This window comes from Lithobates pipiens, unplaced genomic scaffold (genome assembly GCF_037356315.1).
Source record: "Lithobates pipiens isolate NorthernLeopardFrog02 unplaced genomic scaffold, aLitPip1_a1.2 Scaffold_8, whole genome shotgun sequence".
NCBI lineage: Eukaryota > Metazoa > Chordata > Amphibia > Anura > Ranidae > Lithobates > Lithobates pipiens.
This window is the reverse complement of record NW_027507903.1, coordinates 549,524,756-549,547,656: the sequence shown is the minus strand read 5'-3', so window position 1 is coordinate 549,547,656 and position 22,901 is coordinate 549,524,756. Positions and strand designations below refer to the sequence as shown.

General features: G+C 45.2%; 1 protein-coding gene across 2 annotated transcripts in view; it reads right to left on the bottom strand.

Moving 5' to 3' along the window:
* Positions 1-22,901, bottom strand: part of PIWIL2 (piwi like RNA-mediated gene silencing 2) — a 666,930-nt gene that overhangs the window by 266,597 nt on the left and 377,432 nt on the right. For both annotated transcript variants that reach the window (XM_077469839.1, XM_077469840.1), the window contains 3 exons: positions 17,653-17,841; positions 7,922-8,006; positions 1,509-1,595 (listed from right to left, as the gene is read on the bottom strand). In XM_077469839.1, the coding sequence (XP_077325965.1) occupies positions 1,509-1,595; positions 7,922-8,006; positions 17,653-17,841 (361 nt within the window). The remainder of the gene's footprint in view (positions 1-1,508; positions 1,596-7,921; positions 8,007-17,652; positions 17,842-22,901) is intronic.

The following is a 22,901-nucleotide window of genomic DNA, read 5'->3' as shown; positions in this document are numbered from 1 at the left end:
GACTCCCCTGGAGGAAATAGAGTGTGTGGCATGATAGTGTGTGCCGACCCACGCCCTCTTAAGACCCAAAACACATGATCCAATAAGATGGGTCTCCGGAGAGAGCATTTTTTAAGCTAATTAAATACCAAGAATTTTTTTAATGGCAGAGTTAAGACACCGCACATTCCATAAAATGATGGTAGGTGTAGACATATATTTAGAATTGAATGCAACGCATGGGGAATAGGTACACCAACACTCCTCTAGGAGCGACAGGCAGAGAAGCTGCTCAACCCAGGGAAGCATCATCCCCATCCATGCCCTCCCATCTTGATACTATGCCATATTTCCTAGAAAAAAAAAAAAAAAAAAAAGAAGAGGTATTCCATGCCATAAAGGAACAGTGTTCAAAATGAAAGCACACAAAAACATATAACAAAGTCTAAGAACTTAATTTAAGAGGACCTGCCAAGCTTTTTTTCTATTACAACAAGGGATGTTTACATTACTTGTAATAGAAATAAAAGTGATCCAGATTTTTTTTTTTTTTTTTTTTTTTAACAGTGAAAAAATTAATAAAATGAAGTAAAATAAATACGATTTTTTTTTTTAACCGTTCTGTCCCAACGAGCTTGCGCGCAGAAGCGACCGCATACTGAGTAGCGCCCGCATATGAAAACGGAGGTCAAACCACACATGTGAGGTATCGGCGTGATCAGTAGAGTGAGAGCAATAATTCTAGCCCTAGCCCTCCTCTGACGCAAAACATGCAACCTGTAGAATTTTTAAAACTTTGCCTATGGAGATTGAGGGTAAAAATTTGACGCCATTCCACAAGCGGGCACAATTTGGACATATTGGTTATCAATTTACTCTGCGTAACATTATCTTTCGCAATATACATTAAAAAAATTTACTTTTTTTATTCAAAGTGAATTTATAAAATTAATGTGAAAAAAAATAAATAAAAAAAATTGAAAAAAGCGCTTGTAAGATCGCTGAGCAAATATTGTATGAAAAAAAGTATTGCTATGACTGCCATTTTATTTTCTAGGGTGTTAGAACCTCAAAACATTATATATTATTTTGTTTGCAAAAAAAACTGTTTTAAATATGTAAACACCTAAATTCCAAAACAGGGCTAGTCCTTAAGTGTTTAACCCAAGACCCAAAGGTTTCATGATGAAAAAAATACCATTACCATGCCAATATAACATTAATTCCACCAATATAAAGCGAATGTCGTTCTGTGCTACAAAATGTAATAAGCACAATAGTCTATACTAAAAGTTCATAATCTGCCTTACAGGGATTGTGAAAAGCTAAAATAAATAGTTATTTCTTGTATTTGAACTACTGAATTAAAGGCCAGGATTAAGTGAAAAAAAAAAAAACTAGATATATAGAGCAACAATGGACTTTCAGCAGGATTTTTTTTTTTGTAACCTGACAAGGTTGCTTTAGGAAGAGACTGGATAAATCTATGGGTAAAGTAGAAGACCCATTAACTGTGAACAGCTATTTACCCTCATGGCCCGAAAGTCTTTTTTCATTTTTTCGGGGATTCCAGTCATGAAAGATAGTTCTGGAAGAAGGAGAATAGGACCAGACATCTGAGAAAGATGAAAATGTAAAAAAGAAGAGTTAGAAAACAGCTTGATTAAACACCAGAACAAAATTTCATGAAGATAGTAATGTAGCCATATTTTATTTTGTTTCATTACACATCAACATTAGCTGGACATTAAGCTAGCTACACACGGGCCAAAAACAGTTGGTTTGTAGTTAACGGCTGACTTTCAGCCCGTGTGTATAGCACCTTGTCCAACAGAAGCAAATCTTTCTGGCAGCCAATGCTGACCTGTGTGTCCTGGCGGGGGAGGCGTCCCTAAATCAGAACACAATAGCACAGCGTGGGAGATTTACTTTACCAACATTGCACAGTACAGAGACCTCCTTCTTAACGGACTGAACGAAAAAAAAAAAAGCTGCCTGTGTGTACCAGGCTTTAGGAAGGCAGTACTTGGGCAATAAGGAAGTGATCTAATTATCCTCTGATTATCCTGATTTTATATAAGTTAAATTGTGACTTGTTTACTTTATTATATCCACAGATTTTTTTTTTTTTTTTAACACCCTTCCCTGTGTCCCATTAATAGAGTCTGTATGGACAGAAAAATTTGCCACCCAGTGACGCATGTTTGTAGCATGTAGTCGTTAATGCCCAACCTTTTGCTGCCGCACATGTGTGATACTTTATTCGTTTACTGACCAGCCACCGTTGTTAAACAGCGGCAGGTCGGCTATAGCCATAGCTGTACGTCGGCTCATGCAGGCGTGATAGCGGGCTGCACGAGCTTGACCGCGATCACCGGGTACAGAGGAAGCATGGGGAACAGCCTTTGCAAACAAGGCGGATCCCCATTCTGACAGGAGACTAAAACCTAGTGATCGGGAACGGTGATTTCTGTCATGTTCCTGCCAGCCCATCCCTCCTACAGTTAGAACACACCTAGGGAACACAGTACACCCCTTGATCGCCCCCTAGTGTTAACCGCTTCCCTGCCAATGTCATTTCTAGATTGATCAGTGCATATTTATAGCACTGATCAAGGTAATAATGTCACTGTTCCCCAAAAAGTGTCATTTGGGGTCAGATTTGTCCACTGCAATATTTGGGGTCAGATTTGTCCACTGCAATGTTGCAGTCCCACTAAAAATCACAGATCGCCACCATTACTAGTAAAAACAATATTAAAAATAAAAGTCCCCAAATCTATCCCATATTAGGTAGATGCGATAAGATTTTGCGCAAACCAATATACGCATATTGCATTTTTTTTCCACAAAAATATGTAGAAGAAAATATATCAGGCTAAACTGATGAATAAAATTGTTTTTATATATATATATATATATATATATATATATATATATATATATATATATATATATATATATATATATATATATATATATATTTTTTTTTTTTGGATATATATTATAGCAAAAAGTACAAAAAAATGTTTGTACTCACCATAAAATCCATTTCTCTGAAGTTCATTGACGGACACAGCTCCAGTAATCTTGACCATAGGGTTATTAGGCCACCTTCGGGAGAAGACTAGGCAGAACATGTAATACATGTGAAAAACAACAGAACTTTACAGTTCCGCCCAGGGGGCAGTCCCTCTGGTAATAACCCCTCAGCATGCTTCCTGCAGCTTAGTACGTCAACAAGCAGTATAATGTAAACCAATAGGAGGGGAGGGTGCTGTGTCCGTCAATGAACTTCAGAGAAAAGGATTTTACGGTGAGAACAAAAATACTATTTTCTCTTTAGTTCATTGACGGACAAAGCTCCAGTAATCTTGACCGTAAGGATGTCCCCAAGCAGTATCATAATGAGGGATGGGGACAGCAACATAACTTCACCCACAACAAGAGGTGCCCCCTAACGGGGGAGTGACCATCTGAACCAACCGCATCAGAACTTGTGGTCAACATATGCATCAGAGTGCATTAAAGTTCAAAAAAGGCAACTTTCTCTTAACAGAAACAGAGAAAAGAGTGTAAAATTGTAACACTACACGGCCGCCTGCAAAATTTTGCGGCCAAAGCAGGCATCAGAAGATGAGCAAGAAGTCCCAACTGCCCTGGTGGGGGCCGTGACAGGAAAGGGGGACACCTGTCAATTTAAGGCATAAGCCTGGACCACGATCTGTCTGATCCACCAGGAAATGGTAAACGAGACTGCCATTCCTTTTTTCGGACCAGCTACCGAAACTAACAGAGATTCTGACTTCCCGAAGGGATGCGTGGCATACAGATATACCCTTAGAGCCCTGACCATGTCCAGGGAATGGAGGGCCACCTCCTTAGGATGTGTCGGTTTAGGACACATAGATGGTAACACAATCTCTTCATTCAGGTGAATAACCGAAACCACCTTTGGTAGAACGGAAGGTTGCGGACCCAACACCACCTATCCTTGTGTATAACGAGAAAGGGCACCTTGATAGACAAGGCCGCCAGTTGCGAAACCCTGCTGGCCAATGTAATGGCCACTAGGAAGACAGCTTTCTGAGAAAGTGTTAACAAAAGGATTTCCCTGATGTTCTCGAACAGCGGTTTCTGTAGCGCCGACAACACCAGGTTCAGATCCCATGGAGGTAAGAGATGACACACCAGGGGGACTACATGCCGGACCCCTTGTACAAAGGTGCTCACTAGAGAGTGAGACGCCAGGGGTCATTGGAAAAAGACAGTCAGGGCTGATAACTGTCCCTTGATGGTGCTTATGGCCAGTTTCTAGTCCACTCTTCGCTGTAGGAACAGCAGGATCCTGGAAAAGGAATAGATGCGTGGAAGCCACCCCATCTCCTCACACATGGGGATATAAGCCTTCCACGTACGATGGTATATCTTACGAGAAGATGATTTCCGTGCCCTTAACACAGTTGAAATCACAGAGTCAAAGCAGACCTCGGTTCCTTAGCACCTGGCTTTCAACAACCATGCCATTAAAACCAGCGATGGTAAAGCAGGATTGAGAATCGGGCTATGTTACAGAAGGACTGCTCGCATCGGTAACCGCCAAGGAGCGACCGCCACCAGGCATCCTAGGTCGCCGTGCCCAGGACTCCAAGGCCAATCTGGGGCAATCAATATCACTAGAATCCCCTCGGCCTCCACACTGCAGAGCAGATGTGGTAACAGTTTGAGCAGAGGAAAGGCGTAAATCAGCCAATACTGCTCCCATAGAGCCACCAAGGTCCAAGGATCTCTTGTCCTGGACACGAACCACCGCACCTTTCGATTGAGAGAGGCCAGGTGATCCACATCTGGTGTGCCCCACCGCAGGCAAGGAAGCCTGAACACCTCTGGATGCAATGACTACTCCCCTGGATCCAGCATCTGGGGACTTGGATAATCCGCCTGCCAGTTTTCCACTCCTAGGATGTATATGGCCGACAGGGCCAGTACGTGCCGCTCTGCCCATCGAAGGATGTGAACGACCTCCCATGCTGCAGCAGAGCTGCTTCTTCCTCCTTGATGGTTAACATATGCCACCGCTGTGGAGTTGACGGACTGGATCCTAAATAAACATCCCCGTAGTCTCATCGACCATGAAGTTCGAGCACATTGATCGGCAACTGGGATTCCTCCCTCGACCAGAGGCCCCGAGTCGACTGTACTCCCAGTACTCCACCCCAGCTGGTCAGGCTGGTGTCCGTTGTGATCATTGTCCAATGAAGAGTTAGGAACGACTTCCCGGACCGAAGGGACAGATCTCAGCCACCAGAGAAGAGTCCCTGACTAACTGGCTCACCTGAATCTGTCAATCCAGCGATAACTGATATTTGCCCCACTTTTCCAATTACTCCTTCTGTGTGAAATTGGGCGTACAGTATCGCCTCAAAAGGAGGCTACCATGAGGCCCAGGACTCGCATGCAGAAGTCACCTGTGGGTAATCAACAGCTTGACCGCGGCTCTGAGAGTCTGCAGTTTGTCTGAAGGGCGAAACACTCTTGCTTCCAAGGAGTCCAGCAGAAAGCCTAGGTACTCCAGGCGTTGAGTCGGCACAAGAGCTGACTTTTTGAGGTTCAACACCCACCCAAATTCCTGCAGGGTTTGCATGGTGATCGCCACATCCTCCCTTAATTCTGAGGCAGAAGCTGCTCTCAGACGGAGATTGTCTAGGTAACCCACGATTCCGATCCCACGTTGTCACAAAAAGGCCAAAATTGGAGATAAATACCTTGGTAAAGACTTGGGGAGCTGAAGCCAAAGCAAAGGGGAGAGCCATAAACTCATAGTGGTCTTCCCCCATTGCAAATCACAGAAACCTCTGATGCCTGAGGCATATGGGTATATGCAAGTACACATCCTGGATGTCCAAAGATGCCAGGGAGCCCCCCTGATGGAGTGCAGGGAATACGGAGCGAACTGATTCCATTCTAAACCTCTGTACTGTCACAAAGCAATTGAGGGATTTCAGGTCCAAGATTGGACGTACCCCTTCCTTTTTGCGGACTACAAACAGATTGGAATAAAACCCCTGAAACCTGTTTCTGGAACAGGCACTTTCACCCCCGCGGCTTAGCAGATCCCTTACTGTCCCAAACAGGGCCTCCCAGCGAGCCAGAAGTAAGGGTATGCTGGAGGGGAAAAATCTGTTTGGTGGCCAAGGGAGGAACTCTATCTTGTAGCCCAATGAAATCAGTTCACAGAACCATTGGTCAGACAGTCGAGAGGCCCACCGGGTTGCAAACTCCCGAAGGCGACCCCCCACCCGAGTGATGGGCGGGCAAACCTAGCACTTTTGCTCAGGGGCCGTTTTTATCACCTTTTGTGCCCGCACACCGCCTCCACCCTGAGAACGAACGTTTCAAGGACCGCCAACAAAGCGTCCAAAGGCACTGCACTGTTTTCAGACGAGCTGGTTGCAATTGCAAAGTGGTTTGGGGAAGAAACAGCCGTTTCTGAAGCCATGCTGACCCTACCCTGTCTGCCACCTGTTGGGGACTTAGGACAGGGATGGTCCCACCCTCCTTACTGCTGCTGGCTGAGGGGCTCTTTCCCACAGGACTCACCACCCGGACAGGTTCTGCGCGGTCCAGCAAGTAGTTCCCATGTTCTCTGACAGCTCCCAGGTGCAGAGGAATTCGCTCTGTGTCATCCAAAGCTGCTGCTTATGGCACTGAAACCGCTCTGCAATGTGCTTGGGCTCAAAGAAAATGTCCGGCAAGCGCCCATGATAAGGACATAAAGCGCTGGGAAAATGGCCGCAGGACTACAGGGACACATGCTGTCTCTAGAGAATGTTGGAAAAAAACGTGCTACGGCTGCGAGAAAATGGAGAGCATGCTGTCCCTTGCCCATACCCAAGATGGCCGCTGACACTGAAAAACCATGAGGTACAGTGACTGAAAATTGTGGTGATCAACGCTGCAGAGATCGCAGACACAGCCTCACAGGTACCTCCAGGGAAATAAAAAAAACCATCTCAGATCACAGCCACCCAGAGCAGCCCCACCACAGGTGAGAGCCCCCCCCTCCCCCCCGGAGAGCCTCTGTACAGACACACACCGCACAGTAGCCACATGCAGCATTCTCCACGGGGGAGATGTCGTGGCCGGCCTAGCGCGTATCTGTGACCTGCATGCGCTTGCTGGCAAGGCTGGGGAGACTACAAGGATAAGGGTATCCAGCCTGTCACCCAACCGGCTGTTCATAGCAGATCACAGTATCATTCATCTTATGCAAAAAAGCAAAGTTTCTGCCGAAAAAGTACAGACCGATGGGCCCGCAGGGTTCCTAGTTCCTTCTCCTTCACTAGGCAAAATAAAACTGAGGCTGCAGTAGCATGATGAGGGGCTGTTACCTAAGGGACTGTCCCTTGGGCGGAACTAGTAAATTTGAGTTTTATTATCACATGTTAACTTGTAATGCCTAGTCTCCTCCTGAAGGTGGCATAACAACCCAATGGTCTAAAGAGAGAAGCTGTGTCAGTCGGTGAATATAAGAGAAAAATGGTTTCCTGTAACCGATTATAAAGCGTGTTCTGGAGTTTGGCTTTAATTTTTTGGTGTAGATCTGCTAGTACATCTAACACCCCCTAAACCTAAATTGTCAATCTTTCAAATGTGTCCCCTGTGCGCCTTCATCCAAAGTGCAGACACTCTAATACAGAAGGTGATTTACTGGCCAGATAAGCAAGCGAAAACAGGGAAAAAAAGCCTAAAAAAAAAGAAAATTAATGCAGCCACCACATCAAAGGATTGGTAATATATTGCAAAATATTAAATTTTTAGTTTTGGGAATAAAACTACTTTAAAGACACATGATCAAGTGACACTAAATGGAAACATCTGTTTGTATTTTGGACTGCAACCATAACATATCAAACATAGGCATCACAGGGATAAGGCTTACCTTGCCCCGCAAACCTTTGTTCTCATTAGGTCTGTGAAGCAGAAGTGGCTGATCTACTTCTCTGATTGTAATGCCATAGTTCTTACTAAAAAAAAAATAAAAAAAAAAACACACCCAAAAAATGGATTAAATGCAAAGATTTAGATTTAAATATCAAATGTAAATACACAAATGTATATGGATAAGAAATCTACTGCACCATCCTAAGACATTTTTTAAAATGGGCAAAAAGCAAACCTAAAGCATAACTGGACATATTTCAAAACTTGTACAGTCACTATAAAATAAACCAGTTAAAGCTCTACTTCAGGCAAATAGCTGAACCAAATAAATAGTATTTGTTTTATTTATTACAGGTACTTTTAAAGCACTGTCAATTTACACAACACTTATATATGCAAGGCAGTGGTCATCATGGAGGAATGTTTAGGGTCGTTATGTTGGAATACTGCCCACCGGCCCAGTCTCCAAAGGAAGGGGATCATGCTCTGCTTCAGTATGTCACAGTAAATGTTGGCCTTCATGGTTTCCTCAATGAACTGTAGCTCCCCAGCGCTGGCAGCACTCATGTAGCCCCAGACCATGACACTCCCACCACCATGCTTGACTGTAGGGAAGACACACTTGTCTTTGTACTCTTCACCTGCTTGCCACCACACACACTTGACACCATCTGAACCAAATAAGTTTATCTTGGTCCCATCAGACTAGAGGACATGGTTCCAGTAAACCATGTCCTTAGTCTGCTTGTCTTCAGCAAACTGTTTGCAGGCTTTCTTGTGCATCATCTATAGAAGAGGCTTCCTTCGGGGACGACAGCCATGCCGACCAATTTGATGCAGTGTGCAGCGTATGGTCCGAGCACTGAGACTGGCCCCCCACCCCTTCAACCTCTGCTGCAATGCTGGAAGCACTCGTACGTCTATTTCCTAAAGAAAACCATTGGATATGACGCTGAGCACGTGCGCTCAACTTCTTTGGTTGACCATGGCGAGACCTGTTCTGAGTGGAACCTGTCTTGTTAAACAGCTGTATGGTCTTGGTGACCGTGCTGCAGTTCCATTTCAGGGTCTTGGTAATATTCTTAATGTCTAGGCCATCTTTAAGTAGAGCAACAATTATATTTTTCAGATCCTTTAGAGACTTCTTAGCCATGAGGTGCCATGTTGAACTTCCAGTGACCAGTATGAGATGGTGAGAGAGATAACGCCAAATTTAACACACCTGCTCCTCATTCACACCTGAGACCTTGTAACAATAATGAAACACATGACACCAGGGGGAAATGGCTAATTGGGCCCAATTTGGACTTTCACTTAGGGGTGTATTCACTTTTTTTGCCAGTGGTTTATACATTAATGGCTGTGCGTTGAGTTATTTCGAGGGGACAGAAAATTTACACTGGTATAAAAGCTGTACACTCACTAACTTTACATTGTAGAAAAGTGTAATTTTTTCTATGCTGTCACATGAAAAGACAGAAGAAAATATTTACAAAAATGTGAGGGGTGTACTCACTTTTGTGAAATATGGTGTGTATATATATATATATATATATATATATATATATATATATATATTAGGGCTGTTACTGATTAAAATTGTTGTGTTCGATTGATTTTTTTTTAATCAATTCACTTCGATTATAACGCACATACAGAGCCAACTACTTTTAGTTGATTTAGCACCGCTGTTATGGCAACAGCCGAACATAGCGGGGCATGGCTAGGATGTCACACGTCAAGCTCAGCCTCACCGTACCCATAATCTCAGCCTTACCATGCCCATAATCACAGCCTCACCGTGCCCATAATGCAGTTTCCCCATGCCAATAATGGCAGCCTCGCCATGCCAATAATGCAGTCTCACCGTGTACCTTAATCACAGCCTCACTGAAGTCAGTGCCTGTGCCTAGATTACACAGTCTGCGGGCATCTCACGCTGTGTTTCTCCGAGCCGAGTGTGAAAACTTTGCCCGTGCTTTGAGAAAAGTCTCGCCCTCCTCCTAGATCAGCTTGTGTGATAGATGCAGTGTCTTGTCTATCACACAAGCTGATCTAGGAGGAGGGCGGGACTTTTCTCACAGCATGGCCAAAGTTTTTACACTCAGCTCAGAGACACACAAATCGGGAGATGCCCACAGACTGTGTATGACATATGACACATGGGATGCAGCTACAGCTTGGCCCAAAGTGATCCCAGGGTAGGCAGCTTATCGATCAAAAGAATTTTGATCGTTTAAAAAAATTAGTGATTAATCGTTAATTTCCGTAGAGCTAATATATATATAAATTTTGTCAGGGTTTACTTCCTCTTTAAAGACAAACACAACAACAATGGCAACCTTGTGGCTGGTCCAAATAAAAAACGTGCAAGATCAATTACAAGTAGTAAACATTTTTCACTCAACTGTCTCACATGTCACTTGTAATCATTTGGCAGTTAGGAAGAACATGTAAACGCACAAATGTTAGTGTCAGTAAATACAATAACTGCCAGAGAGTAGTAAATAACAGCTAATAACAGAGTAAATACTCAGTTTAGTGGTATAGGAGTCAGTGTCGAGGGACTCGCTACCCACTTGCTCTAAATCTTGTTAAATGTCTTGGCCCTTTTACGTAGCTCAAAGGTGAGTTTATACAAGGGGAGTGAGTCAACCAGTTTCAGCCATTGGCACCATATATGCGACCTTTGTCCTTTCCAGGACAGCAAAAGGGACTTTCTTGCATAAAAAAATAGAATGCAAGGCAGTCTCTTGGCATAAGAAGGAATTGTAAAATCGCCTAGAATGCCCAAGAGACAGTTCTTGGGATTCACTATATTAGGAAGACCCAGGGCAGAGGGGATAAAGTTTATGTCTACCCAGAAGTCGTAAACCATAGGGCAGGTCCAGAGACAGTGCATAAAGTCAGAAATCTGGCCATAGCCTCTGAAGCACTCAACTGAGGGATATAAGCCCATCTTATGCAGACTGCAGGTGTAAGGTGGGATTGGTGTAAGATTTTAAGTTGAATAATACAGTCCTTGGAGGAAATAACAGAGGTAAGATAAGAAAATAGAATTTTTGTACTCGCCGTAAAATCCTTTTCTCTGTAGTTCACTGACTGGCACAGCACCTTTACTTTAGACCATCGGGGTGGTACGGTACACCTTCAGGAGAGGACTAGGCAGAACATGTTAACATGTACAAAAACCAGAACTTTCTAGTTCCGCCCAAGGGGTGGTCCCTTCAGTAACAACCCCCAGCCTGCATCCTGCAGCCTCAGTATATCTACAAGCAGTAGAACGTAAAATAGGAGGGGAGGATGCTGTGTTAGTCAGTGAACTACAGAGAAAAGGATTTTACGGTGAGTACAAAAATCCTATTTTCTTTTACGTTCACCAACACAGCTCCTTTACTTTAGACCATCAGGAGGTCCCCAAGCAGCGTCAAAGCGAGGGGTGGGAAACAGCATAAAAACTTCACCCACAAAAAATAGTGCTCCCTAACAGGGGAGTCCCCACCTTATCTAACCGCATTAGAACTTGCGGTAACAATGTAATAGTGCATTTTACTTAACCACTTCAATACCGGGCAATAGTCAACTGACGCCCACAGATGGGATCTCCCATCCTGGGTGGACGTAAGATGACGGCCTCGGTATTTTGCTGCCCTGCGGGCCCCCGGGGGCCCGCAGCGTGACGATCGTGGATGAGGAGTGTCCCTCGGACACAGCCCATCCCCGATCTGCGGGATTTCCAACCCAACCCACCCCCCCTACACGTGTTACCGGCCGTGTCCAATCACAGTCGGTCACATGTCCTGTGCACATGCACAGCGCGCGTGCAGAGCGGCAATCGGGGATGCGGCTTGTCATCCTGACACAGCCCAACCCCGATCACAGTAAAGAGCCAATGAAATTGGTTCTTTACCACGTGACCGGCTGTGTCCAATCACAGCGGGTAACGAGATGTTACCGAGTTCTCCTCCTCACACACCGATCAGGTGTGAGGAGGAGATTGCGGTAACATCTCGTTACCGCCTAGTGTACACCAACCACACTGATTACTACTCCCCTCCCCCCAATAAAGAGGACCTGTCACCACCCAACCCATCAAAGTACTTGTCATCACCCATCAGAGTATCTGTCACCAACCATCAGAGTATCTATCACCACCCATCACTGCCCATCTGAATACCCGAGTACCTGTCCCAGCCCATCTGAGTACCCGAGTACCTGTCATAGCCCATCTGAGTACCCGAGTACCTGTCCCAGCCCATCTGAGTACCTGAGTACCTGTCCCAGCCCATCTGAGTACCTGAGTACCTGTCCCAGCCCATCTGAGTACCCGAAAAACTGTCACAACCCATCTGAGTACCCGAAAAACTGTCACAACCCATCTGAGGAACCAAAAAACTGTCACAACCCATCTGAGTACCAGAGTACCTGTCACAGTCCATCTGACTACTCGAGTGTGATAGGTAGGAATGAAATGAGATGTGTAATTTATGCTCCTATTACGCCTGAAGGTGCTACTTCAATGTTGGACCTCTGTATATGGCCAGGCTGTGTAAAAGTCTCACACATATTGTATCGCAATACTCAGGAGTAGCAGAATGTGTTTTGGGGTGTAATTTTTGCTTTATACATGCTATGTGTTAGAAATATATAAATGGACAACTTTGTAAAAAAAAAAATGTCATTTTCTTTCCACGTTTTCTGAAGACTTGTGTAAAAAAATTAACCGTTCAAAAGACTCATAATGCTTCATAGAATATACTTTGGGGTGTTTGTTTTCCAAAATGGGGTTATTTTGTGGGTAATTCCATTGTCCTGGTGCTCCAGGGCCTTCACAAATGTAATAGGTCGCTAAGAAATTAGAGGTGTCATTTATGCTCCTAAAACGCCTGACTGCGTTCCCTACATGTTGGGCCTTTGTATGTGGTCAGCCTGTGTAAAAGTCCACATGTGGAATCGCCATACTCAGGAAGAGTTACAAAATGTATTTTGGGGTGTAATTGGAAGTATGCATATGCTGTGTATGAGAAAACGTGTTATGACAATTTTGTAAAAAAAAACTATTTTTTTTCCCCCCAAGAATTGTGGGAAAAAAAATTACAAAAAACTCACCATGCCTCTTACCAAATACCTTGGACTGTCTACTTTTCAAAAAGGGGTCATTTGGGGGGTATTTGTACTTTGCTGACATTTCAGAGCCTCAAGAAATGAGATAGGCCATCAGTGCATCAGGTGTGCTCAGCTGTGATCACTTTTCAATGATTTGAACCATAGCTTGTAGACTCTAACTTTCAAAGAGACTAAATAATATTCACTAATTTGGGTTATTTTTTACCAAAGAGATGTAGCAGTATAAATTCTGGCCCAAATTTATGAACAAAAATTACTTATTTGTTAAATTTTATCATAGAAACTAAAAAAAAAAAATTTTTTCTCCAAAATTTTCGCTCTTTTTTCACTTATGTCGCAAAAAATAAAAAACCCAGTGGTGATTAAATACCAAAAGAAAGCTCTATTTGTATGAAAAAAATGATACAAATTTCGTTTGGGTACAGTGTTGCATGACTGAGTAATTGGCATTCAAAGTGTGAGAGCGCTGAAAGCTAAAAATTGGTCTGGTAAGGAAGGGTGTATAAATGCCCTGTATTGAACTGGTTAAAGGTAACTGTTTTTTGTCAAAAAAAAAAACAGAAAAAAATTAGTGCAATTGCAAATTACATGGCCGTCCGCAAAACGTTACTGCCAAAACAGGCATCAGCGCACTGACATCTACCTTGTAGAATTTTGTAAAGGTGTGGACAACCACTCGCCGCTTTAAACACTTGAGTGACAAACGCTTGATGTCAGAAGGCCCAAGAGGTTCTAATTGCCCTGGTGGAATGAGCCATGACCGGAAAGGGGGGGCAGCTGCCCCTTCAAGGCGTAGGTCTGAACCACAATCTGTCTGATCCACCTGGAAATGGTGGCCGATGAGACCACTATGCCTTTTTTTCGGAATAGCTACCGAAAGAGAGTCTGCCTTCCGAAAGGGAGCCGTAGCAGACAGATATACCCTTAGAGCCCGGACCACGTCCAGGGAATGGAGGGCCACCTCCTTAGGATGTGTCTGCTTAGGACACAAAGATGGCAACACAATGACTTCATTGATGTGGAACGCCAAAACCACCTTGGGCAGAAAAGAAGGTTGTGGACTCAACACCACCTTATCCTTATGGATAATCAGATAAGGTGACTTGCAAGACAAGGCCACCAGTTCCGAAACCCTTCTGGCCCATGTAATGGCCACTAGAAAGACCACTTTCTGGGAAAGAGTTAACAATGGAATTTCTCTGATATTCTCAAACGGCGGTTTCTGGAGTGCCGTAAACACCAGGTTCAGATCCCACGGGGGTAACGGGCACACCAGAGGAACTACATGCTGAACCCCCTGAACAAAGGTGCTCACTAAAGAGTGAGATGCCAGGGGGTCACTGAAAAAAAGACAGTCAAGGCTGAAATTTGTCCTTTAATGGTGCTTAAAGACAATTTCTGGTCTACTCCACACTGTAGAAACAGCAAGAGCCTGGATATGGAACAGGCGCTCGGACGACATCCTTTCTCCTCATTGTGCACGTACAGCATGTCAGAGTTAATAGTTAAATAATGAGTACAGGGCAGGTTAACGTCCACACGTAATTGCTAGAGCGTTTTAAACCCTTGCTCAAAAAACAGGTGGCATAAGTATTTAACACCTTTGTGGGCCAGGTAGGATGTATGGTTCTGCAAAGATGGGATTAACCACAAAGGGTAATTGTGGGATACTAGCCATTTATTAGTGGCGTCTTTGGCCACAACCAGCTTAAATAGGGATAGGGAGCATTTAGAAATGTTGTACCTGGGCGGGGTGGGGCATAGCTTCTATAAATAATATTGTGATGAGTCTCTAGGGAGGAGGCAATGGCTGCCTCCGTGGTAGTGCTAGCATTGGTGGAGGCTGGATGCAACCAGTCAGATATAGACTAATTGAGAGGCCAGATAATATAAGTACAGGCAGTCCCCGGGTTACAAACAAGATAGGGTCTGTAGGTTTGTTCTCAAGTTGAATCTGTAATTCGGAACATTAAAAATTTTTAAGTGTAGCTCCAGCCACAGAAACTATTTTTAAGCTTTTTGGATAGCATAGAGACCGGGTTTACACCCCTGTAATGTTTGCTTTGCTGTCTGAAGTGCTGTTCAGAAGATTTCACCTCACTTTCTGCCCCAATGACAATTGCATTTTGAAAATTTTGGGTTGCTGTGGAAACAAGCCTTGGTGATAAAGCATCAGTGGAGACACCTTCTTCCCGTGATAACTCTTACAGGAGCGATTTTCCCTTCCATGGGGTAGATGTCCTCTCACTTTCTGCTGTCTCCCTCTGTAAGTAGGAGTCATTGGCAAGTCGGATGTTTTAACTAGGGGACTGCCTGTAAAAGTTAAGAAATGCCAAGCCAGTCATATGGGTAGGGAGTCGTAAGGTTGCAAGGGCTATCCTAGGCGGCCGACCATTCCATAGTAACGCCAGGCATTAGGTGTCAATGCGTTCGAAAATGAATTTAGATATTCTACATGGGGAGTTGGCCATGACATACAGCAACTTGGGAAAATGTATCATTTTAATAACATTAGCCCTCACCATTAGGTCTAGAGCTAGGTTGATCCATCGCCTAGTTTGAAGTTGTAGTTGGGACAATAGGGGACAGTGGTAGTTGAACCATAGTACCCAGGTTATCTAAATGAGGAAACAACTTGTACACTGGAATCCGGGTGTACTATGGGAATGGCTGTTTGGTCCAGAGGGAAAATTCACTCGGAAGATAGCGTAATCTCCAAAGAGGTCAATTTCAACCAGAGGTGTTTTTAGGGATTAGCAAGGGTCGGCAAGGTAAACTAAAGTATCTGCAGAAAGTGAAATACATTACTCAGTGGTACCAATAGGGAGACTTCTAATCAAAGGTGAAGCACAGATGTGCAAGGGGTTCCATGGATAAGGCAAACAGGAGGGGAGACAAAGGGCACCCTCTGCCTGGTGCCTCTATGTATTGGAAAGCCAACCGAGATATGGGAATTTCTCTGATGTGTGCCACTGGGGCAGTATAAATGAGGCATATACATGCCATCATAAGAGGATAAAAACTGTAAAGTTGCAGAATTTGGAATAAGTAGGGCCATTCAACACTATCAAAAGCTTTTCATGTGTAAAGCAAAGCAATGACACGAGTGTGTGTGTGTGTGTGTGTGTGTGTGTGTGTGTGTGTGTGTGTGTGTGTGTGTGTGTGTGTGTGTGTGTGTGTGTGTGTGTGTGTGGGTGGGTGGGTGGGTGGGGGGGGGGGGGGGGGGAGATTGGACAGTAAGAAATACATTTAAGGAGATCTTTATGAGGTTTCAATAAAAAAACAAAAAACAAAACACAGCATTTCATGCATTGTAGGTCGAATGATTCCAGCATCCAAGGCTTTGTTAAATGTATAGAGAAGAAATTGGCATAATAACTGGTGGTAATTAGCATACCATTCGGTTGGAAAATCATCCAGACAAGGTGTCTTGTGCGCCGGTAGCTGTGAAATGGCTAGGGAGATTTTCTCAACGGAGAGAGGAACATCCCGTTCCTCCCTCATGCGAGCTGAGAGAGAAGGAAGAGGCACCTGAGACAGGTATTCACTTAATTGATTATTCAAATACTGAACTCTGGTGTCAGAAGTGTCACAGTGTTTCTGTTAAAGGACAGGAAAGTCAGCAATCTGGGAGGGTACGTCATTAATATGACCCTTTTGAGTCAAGATGCTAGGGATAGATAAAGGAGGATAGTCAGGTCTGGTTATATAGGCAAGCAGACGGCCAGGCCAGCCTTGTTACCATGTTCAAATTTTTTTTTGAGAGAGAGCTTTTTTTCTTGGCAAGATCCAGTAAGAGGAGCTTATATTCCCTACAAACCTTGGGCATCGGGAGTGGGGTCCATTGCATAGGCAGACTTACCTGCTATTATGATCCGTTCCAGGTCCTTCATACGCTGCTGGGTATTTTGTACGCAGGGTGTCAGTAAAAACCATATAAGTGCCCGCAGTGTAGTCTTAAAAGCTTCCGACTCTGTAGAGTGGTCAACGGTGCCCAAGTTTGTGTTCCAATAGGAAGTAATCAATCACCTACCTACATTTCCCCTGTACCACCTCGTCCTTCAGCCATTGGGAGTTTAGGCGCCACATCAAAAAACTTGTATGTGGGAGGAGGTCCACAGAAAGAGGTGCATGGTCATAATTCCCCATAGGTAAATAAGATACATCAGAAACAAAGGGAAGCGTAAGGGCTGGGTCAAAAGCCAAGTCTATGCAAGACATGGAGTGAAAGGAGACGGAGTGACAAGAATATCGTTACACAACCAGATGCTTCCACGCCATAGCTCAATGAGACCATACACTTGCACCTAATCAATAAAGGAGGGGTAGGGCCTACCACACCCCTCAAGCAGCCCACTGCAGGATCTAAGACAGCGTTAAAGTCCCCTACATAAAGCAGTGAACTAAATCTCCTTGTCACACCATAGTCATCAACTGACACTTATGCTACTACACTGTCCCTATCCCTGCCAGGGTTATTTGGACTGCAGCAGTAACAGAGGCCACCCTCATCTCCTGCTCCCTATTGAGGGATCTGGCCAAAGGCAAATTTGTTCATTGATAATTTGTACAGTTACTCACAAGTTCACCTTTAAGTCTCACCTGTAGTATTCAAGGAAGCTAATATTTGATCCATCTGCCATAGTGAAGACATCATTTGGGGTTTTGTTCCACTCTATGTCATCAATTCGGTATGTGCGGTTATTGTACCTGGTTATTACAATGCTTCCAACCAACTCCTTTGTAACTTCATCCTGAAAATTATCTTTGCTTTGCTGATAAATTAGGTGCCTGTAAAATTGACAAAACAAAGAAACATCGATTTTTAACATTTCTGAAACGCATTCAAAACATTTTATATCATTAAAATCTTTGCTTTTATTCGCCAACACCTATATTACTCAATAGCACATTAGTACTTTAGAGGCCAGTGGGAAAAACGCAGCATATGGAGGGGGACCAGGCAGGTATTCAAGACTCTGAAGTCTACTGGAAGTGAAGATCCTGACAGAGGCTGAAGCTCTACAAGAGAGCAGAATGAGGACTCGATGCACATTAGAAAGAAATGCAGGTATTAAGAATCTTCTTTTAACCACTTCAGCCCCGGAAGATTTGCCCCCTTAATCACCAGGCCATTTTTTGCAATTCGGCACTGTCGTTTAAACAATTGCGTGGGCCTGCGACTTTTGTACAAAAACAACATTAATGTTCTTTTATTCCCCAAAAATAGAGCTTTCTTTTGGTGACAATTGATCACCCCTGATTTTTTAATTTTGCGCTATAAACCAAAAAACAGCATAATTTTGAAGAAAAAAAAATAGGATTTTTGTACTCACCATAAAATCCTTTTCTCTGTAATTCACCGACCGACACTGCTCCTCTCTGTAACTAAATGAGTTGTATAGGCTGCCATTAGGAGAACTAGGCAAAATTGTTTCACAATACACAGAACTTTAATCCCGCCCCTGGTGGGCGGACCCTGTGCTATCAACCCTCCTCACTGCTCCTAGCAGCTTCAGTATGTCAACAAGCAGTATAACGTCGTAGAAAAAGGAGGGGTGGGTGCTGTGTCGGTCAGTGAATTACAGAGAGAAGGATTTTACGGTGAGTACAAAAAATCCTATTCTCTCTTATATTCACCGACTGACACAGCTCCTCTCTGTAACTAAATGGGACATCCCCAAGCAGTGCCAAACGAGGGGTGGGAAAAAACAGCATAAAAACTTCATCCACCATGGCAAGTGGGAACTAGTGAAACTAAACCCACACAAAAACAGCAGTGTGTGGGAAAACACCACCATATAACCAGGTATCCTCAACAGGAGTGATCCCCAAGAACGCAAAATTGCGGAGGTAATGCAACAGATCATTAACAAAACAGTACTGAGTTATCAAAAAAACAGGAAAAAAATCAATTGCAACTACACGGCTGCCTGCAAAACTTTGCGGCCAAAACCAGCATCAGCTGATGCACGGACGTCTACCTTGTAGAACTTGGTAAACATATGGACAGACGAACAGGTCACCGCCTTACACACCTGAGTGACCGACGCTTGGTGTCTGAAGGCCCAAGATGTTTCGATTGCTCTTGAAGAGTGGGCCGTGACTGGAAAGGGGGGCACCTGCCCCTTCAAGGTGTAGGCTTGGACTACAATCAAAATAAAAATAAAAATAAAAGGATAGGGCGCGCTATGGGATTTGTTAACCAGAGAGTATATATAATGTAATGTAGGTAAGAGCAGCCTCTATTTTGTTTCCATCCTAATGGATGGAACAGTAAGAAAGGCGAGATAGAGAAAATAGATATGGCGCTATACCTTTTTAAACTCACTAAATACAGGTGTTAAACTCACTAAATATAGGTGTCACCTATATTTAGTGAGTTTAAAAAGGTATAGCGCCATATCCATTTTCTCTATCTCACCTTTGGACTACAATCTGTCTGATCCACCTGGAAATGGTGGCCGACGAGACCGACATGCCTTTCTTAGGACCAGCCACTGAAACAGTGAGTCTGAATTCCAAAAGGGAGCTGTTGCAGACAAGTACACCTTCAGAGCCCTAACCACATCGATAGCGTGAAGGGCCACCTCCTAAGGGTGCTTCGGCATAGGTCACAACGATGGCAATACAATGTCCTCATTGATATGAAAAGCCAAAACCACTTTTGGTAGAAAGGCCGGTTGCGGACGCAACACCACCTTATCCCTGCTGATGGCCAGAAAAGGCGACTTGCATGACAAGGCAGCCAATTCCGAAAACCTCCTGGCCGATGTGATGGCCACTAGAAAGACAACTTTCTAGGAAAGGGTCAACAAGATAATCTCCCTGATATTCTCAAACGGTGGCTTCTGAAGCGCCAACACCAGGTTCAAATACCACGGAAGTAATGGAGAACGCACCGGAGGGACTACATGTCGCACCCCCTGAACAAAGGTACTCAATGAGCGAGACGCCAGGGGTCGCTGGAAAAAACAGCCAAAGCCTATATTTGCCCCTTGATGGTGCTCAACGCCAACTTCTGGTCTACACCTTCCTGAAGAAACAGCAAGATGCTGGATATAGAGAAAGAGCGCGGATGCCACCCTTTCTCCTCACACATGGAGATATAGGCCTTCCAAGTAAGATGGTATATCTTCCTGGAAGAAGATTTCCACGCCCTCAACATAGTTGGAATCACCAAGTCCGACAGACACCGGTTCCTTAATACCTGGCTTTCAACAGCCATGCCATTAAAGCCAGCGATGATAAAGCAGGGTGAAAGATTGGACCTTAAGATAGGAGGTCTGCCCACAACGGCACTCATCAGGGAGAGTCTGCCAACAGACGCACCAGGTATGCGTACCAGGCCCGCTGAGGCCAATCTGGGGCAACCAGGATCACTGGGATCCCCTCAGCTTCCACTCTGCTCAGCAGGAGTGGCAACAGTTTTAGTGGACTAAAGGCATAGATCAGCTGGTACTGATCCCACGGAGCCACCAGCGCATCCTGGACACGAATCTCGGTACATTCCGATTGAGACGGGAGGCCAATAGATCCACATCTGGTGTGCCTCACCTCAGGCACAGCAGCCTGAACATCTCCGGGTACAATGCCCATTCTCCTGGGTCCAGCATCTTTCGACTCACTCTGATAGTCTGCCTGACAATATTCCACCCCTGGGATGTAAATGGCCGACAGGTCCGGTACGTGCCGCTCTGCTCACGAAGTACGTGAGAGACCTCACGAGCAGGGGCTGAGCTTCTTGTTCCTCCTTGGTGATTTATGTACGCCACAGCCGTGGCGTTGTCGGACTGTATTCTGATCGGACGCCCTTGAAGACTCATCCACCATGTGTGGAGGCACAGCCTGATCGCTCTCAATTCGAGCAGATTGATCGGCAAATTGGATTCCTCCGCCTACCAGAGGCCCTGAGTCAACTGAATCCCCATCACTCCACCCCAGACGGACAGACTGGCATCCGTAGTGATCACCGTCCATGTCAGAGGAAGGAACGATTTCCCGGACTGAATCACCGGGGACCTCAACCACCAGATCAGGTTGTCTGACTGGTTGACTCACCTCGATCTGTTGATTCAGGGACAATGGAGATTTGTCCCACTTCATCAAAATCTCCTTCTGCAGGACTCTGGTGTGGAACTCGGCATAAGGTACCACCTCGAAGGAGGCCACCATGAGCCCCAGTACTTGCATGCAAAAGCGGAGCGACGACCACTTGCAGCTCCTCAGTAGATTGACTGCCGATCTGAGAGTCCTCAATTTGTCTGAGGGGAGAAAAACGACTGACTTATTTAGGTTCAACAGTTAACCAAATTCTTGCAGGGTCTGCAAGGTTATCGTCACATCCCCCTCTAATTCTGAGCTCTCAGGAGGAGATCGTCTAGGTAACCCACGATTGCGATTCCGCGTTGTCTAAGCAAAGCCAATACTGGAGCCAGTACTTTGGTAAAGACACGGGGGGCTGATGCCAAGCCAAAAGGAAGAACCAGAAACTGGTAGTGGGCTTCCCCGACTGCCAAACGCAGACATTTTTAATGCCGAAGGCATATGGGTATGTGCAGGTAAGCATCCCGAATGTCCAAGGACGCCAGGAAGTCCCCTTGATGGTGTGCAGCGACTACTGAGCAAACTGATTCTATTCTGAACCTCTGCACTTTTACAAAGTGATTGAGGGCTTTCAAGTCCAAGATTGGACGTATCCCTTCCTTCTTGGGAACCACAAACAGATTTGAGTAGAAACCTTGGAAGCGTTCCGATTCCGGAACCGGTACAATCACCCCCTGATTCAGGAAGTCCCTCAACGCCCCTAACAGGGCCTCCCGGCGAACCCGGGGACACGGGTATGCTGGAGGGGAAGAATCTGTTTGGCGGCCAAGAGAGAAACTATCTTGTAGCCTGTGGAAATCAGATTGCAGACCCATTGGTCGGATAACCGGGAGGTCCATCGGGCTGCGAATTCCCGAAGACGACCCCCCACCCAAAAAGTGGGTGGGGCAAAACTTCATGCGGTAGCACATTCGTTCGCAGGCTTGCGGTTCCAGGGACGCTTCTGACCGTCCATGGGCGTCCTGTCGGGCTGGGGAGGTTTTGCCGAAGCACCGGGCAGACGAAAAAGCCGCTTGTGAGCAGAAAAAGAAGGCCCTTGCCTGTGGCGTGGCTCCTTAGCCTTACTGGCCTGTGGGAGTAGTGTACTCTTACCACCCGTGGCATTCTTAATAATGTCATCCAACGAGGCTCCAAAGAGCTGATCGCCAAGGAAGGTAAGATCCGTCAGGGCTTTCTTATATGCCTGGTCAGCAGACCAGCATTTTAGCCAAATCAGGCGCCTCAGCACCACAGCTGACACTGAAGCCTTGGATAACAGAGGGAGAGTATCCAGCGCCGCGTCACAAACGTACTTAAGGCCATGCACTAGTTGGTCTGCTAGCTCTACGCAGACAGGGGAGGCGTTCTGCTCTCCCAATTCGTGGTGCAAAAGTTTTGCCCACTCAGTGTCTGCGACACCAGTTCGGATGCCAGTACAGGTCGCACGGCTGACCCCACAACAGTAAACAAGGAACGAGTCACTGCCTCCCTGTCCGTGGGATCCTTGAATGCAGGAGTCCCCTCAACCGGGAACCGTGGTTACTTTATTTAACCTGGATACTGGATGGTCCACGACCGGAGGGGCCGACCACTTTTTGAGAACGCTTTCCTCAAAGGGGTAACGCGGCGCCAAATTTTTGGGGACTGAAAAGGTCCGTTACGGGTGACCCCATTCCCTGTAGATGAATTTGTCAAAATAAGTCAAATACAGGAACACCTTAGGTGAACGTGCTGGCTTGCAGGACCCAAAAGGGACCTGTACATCA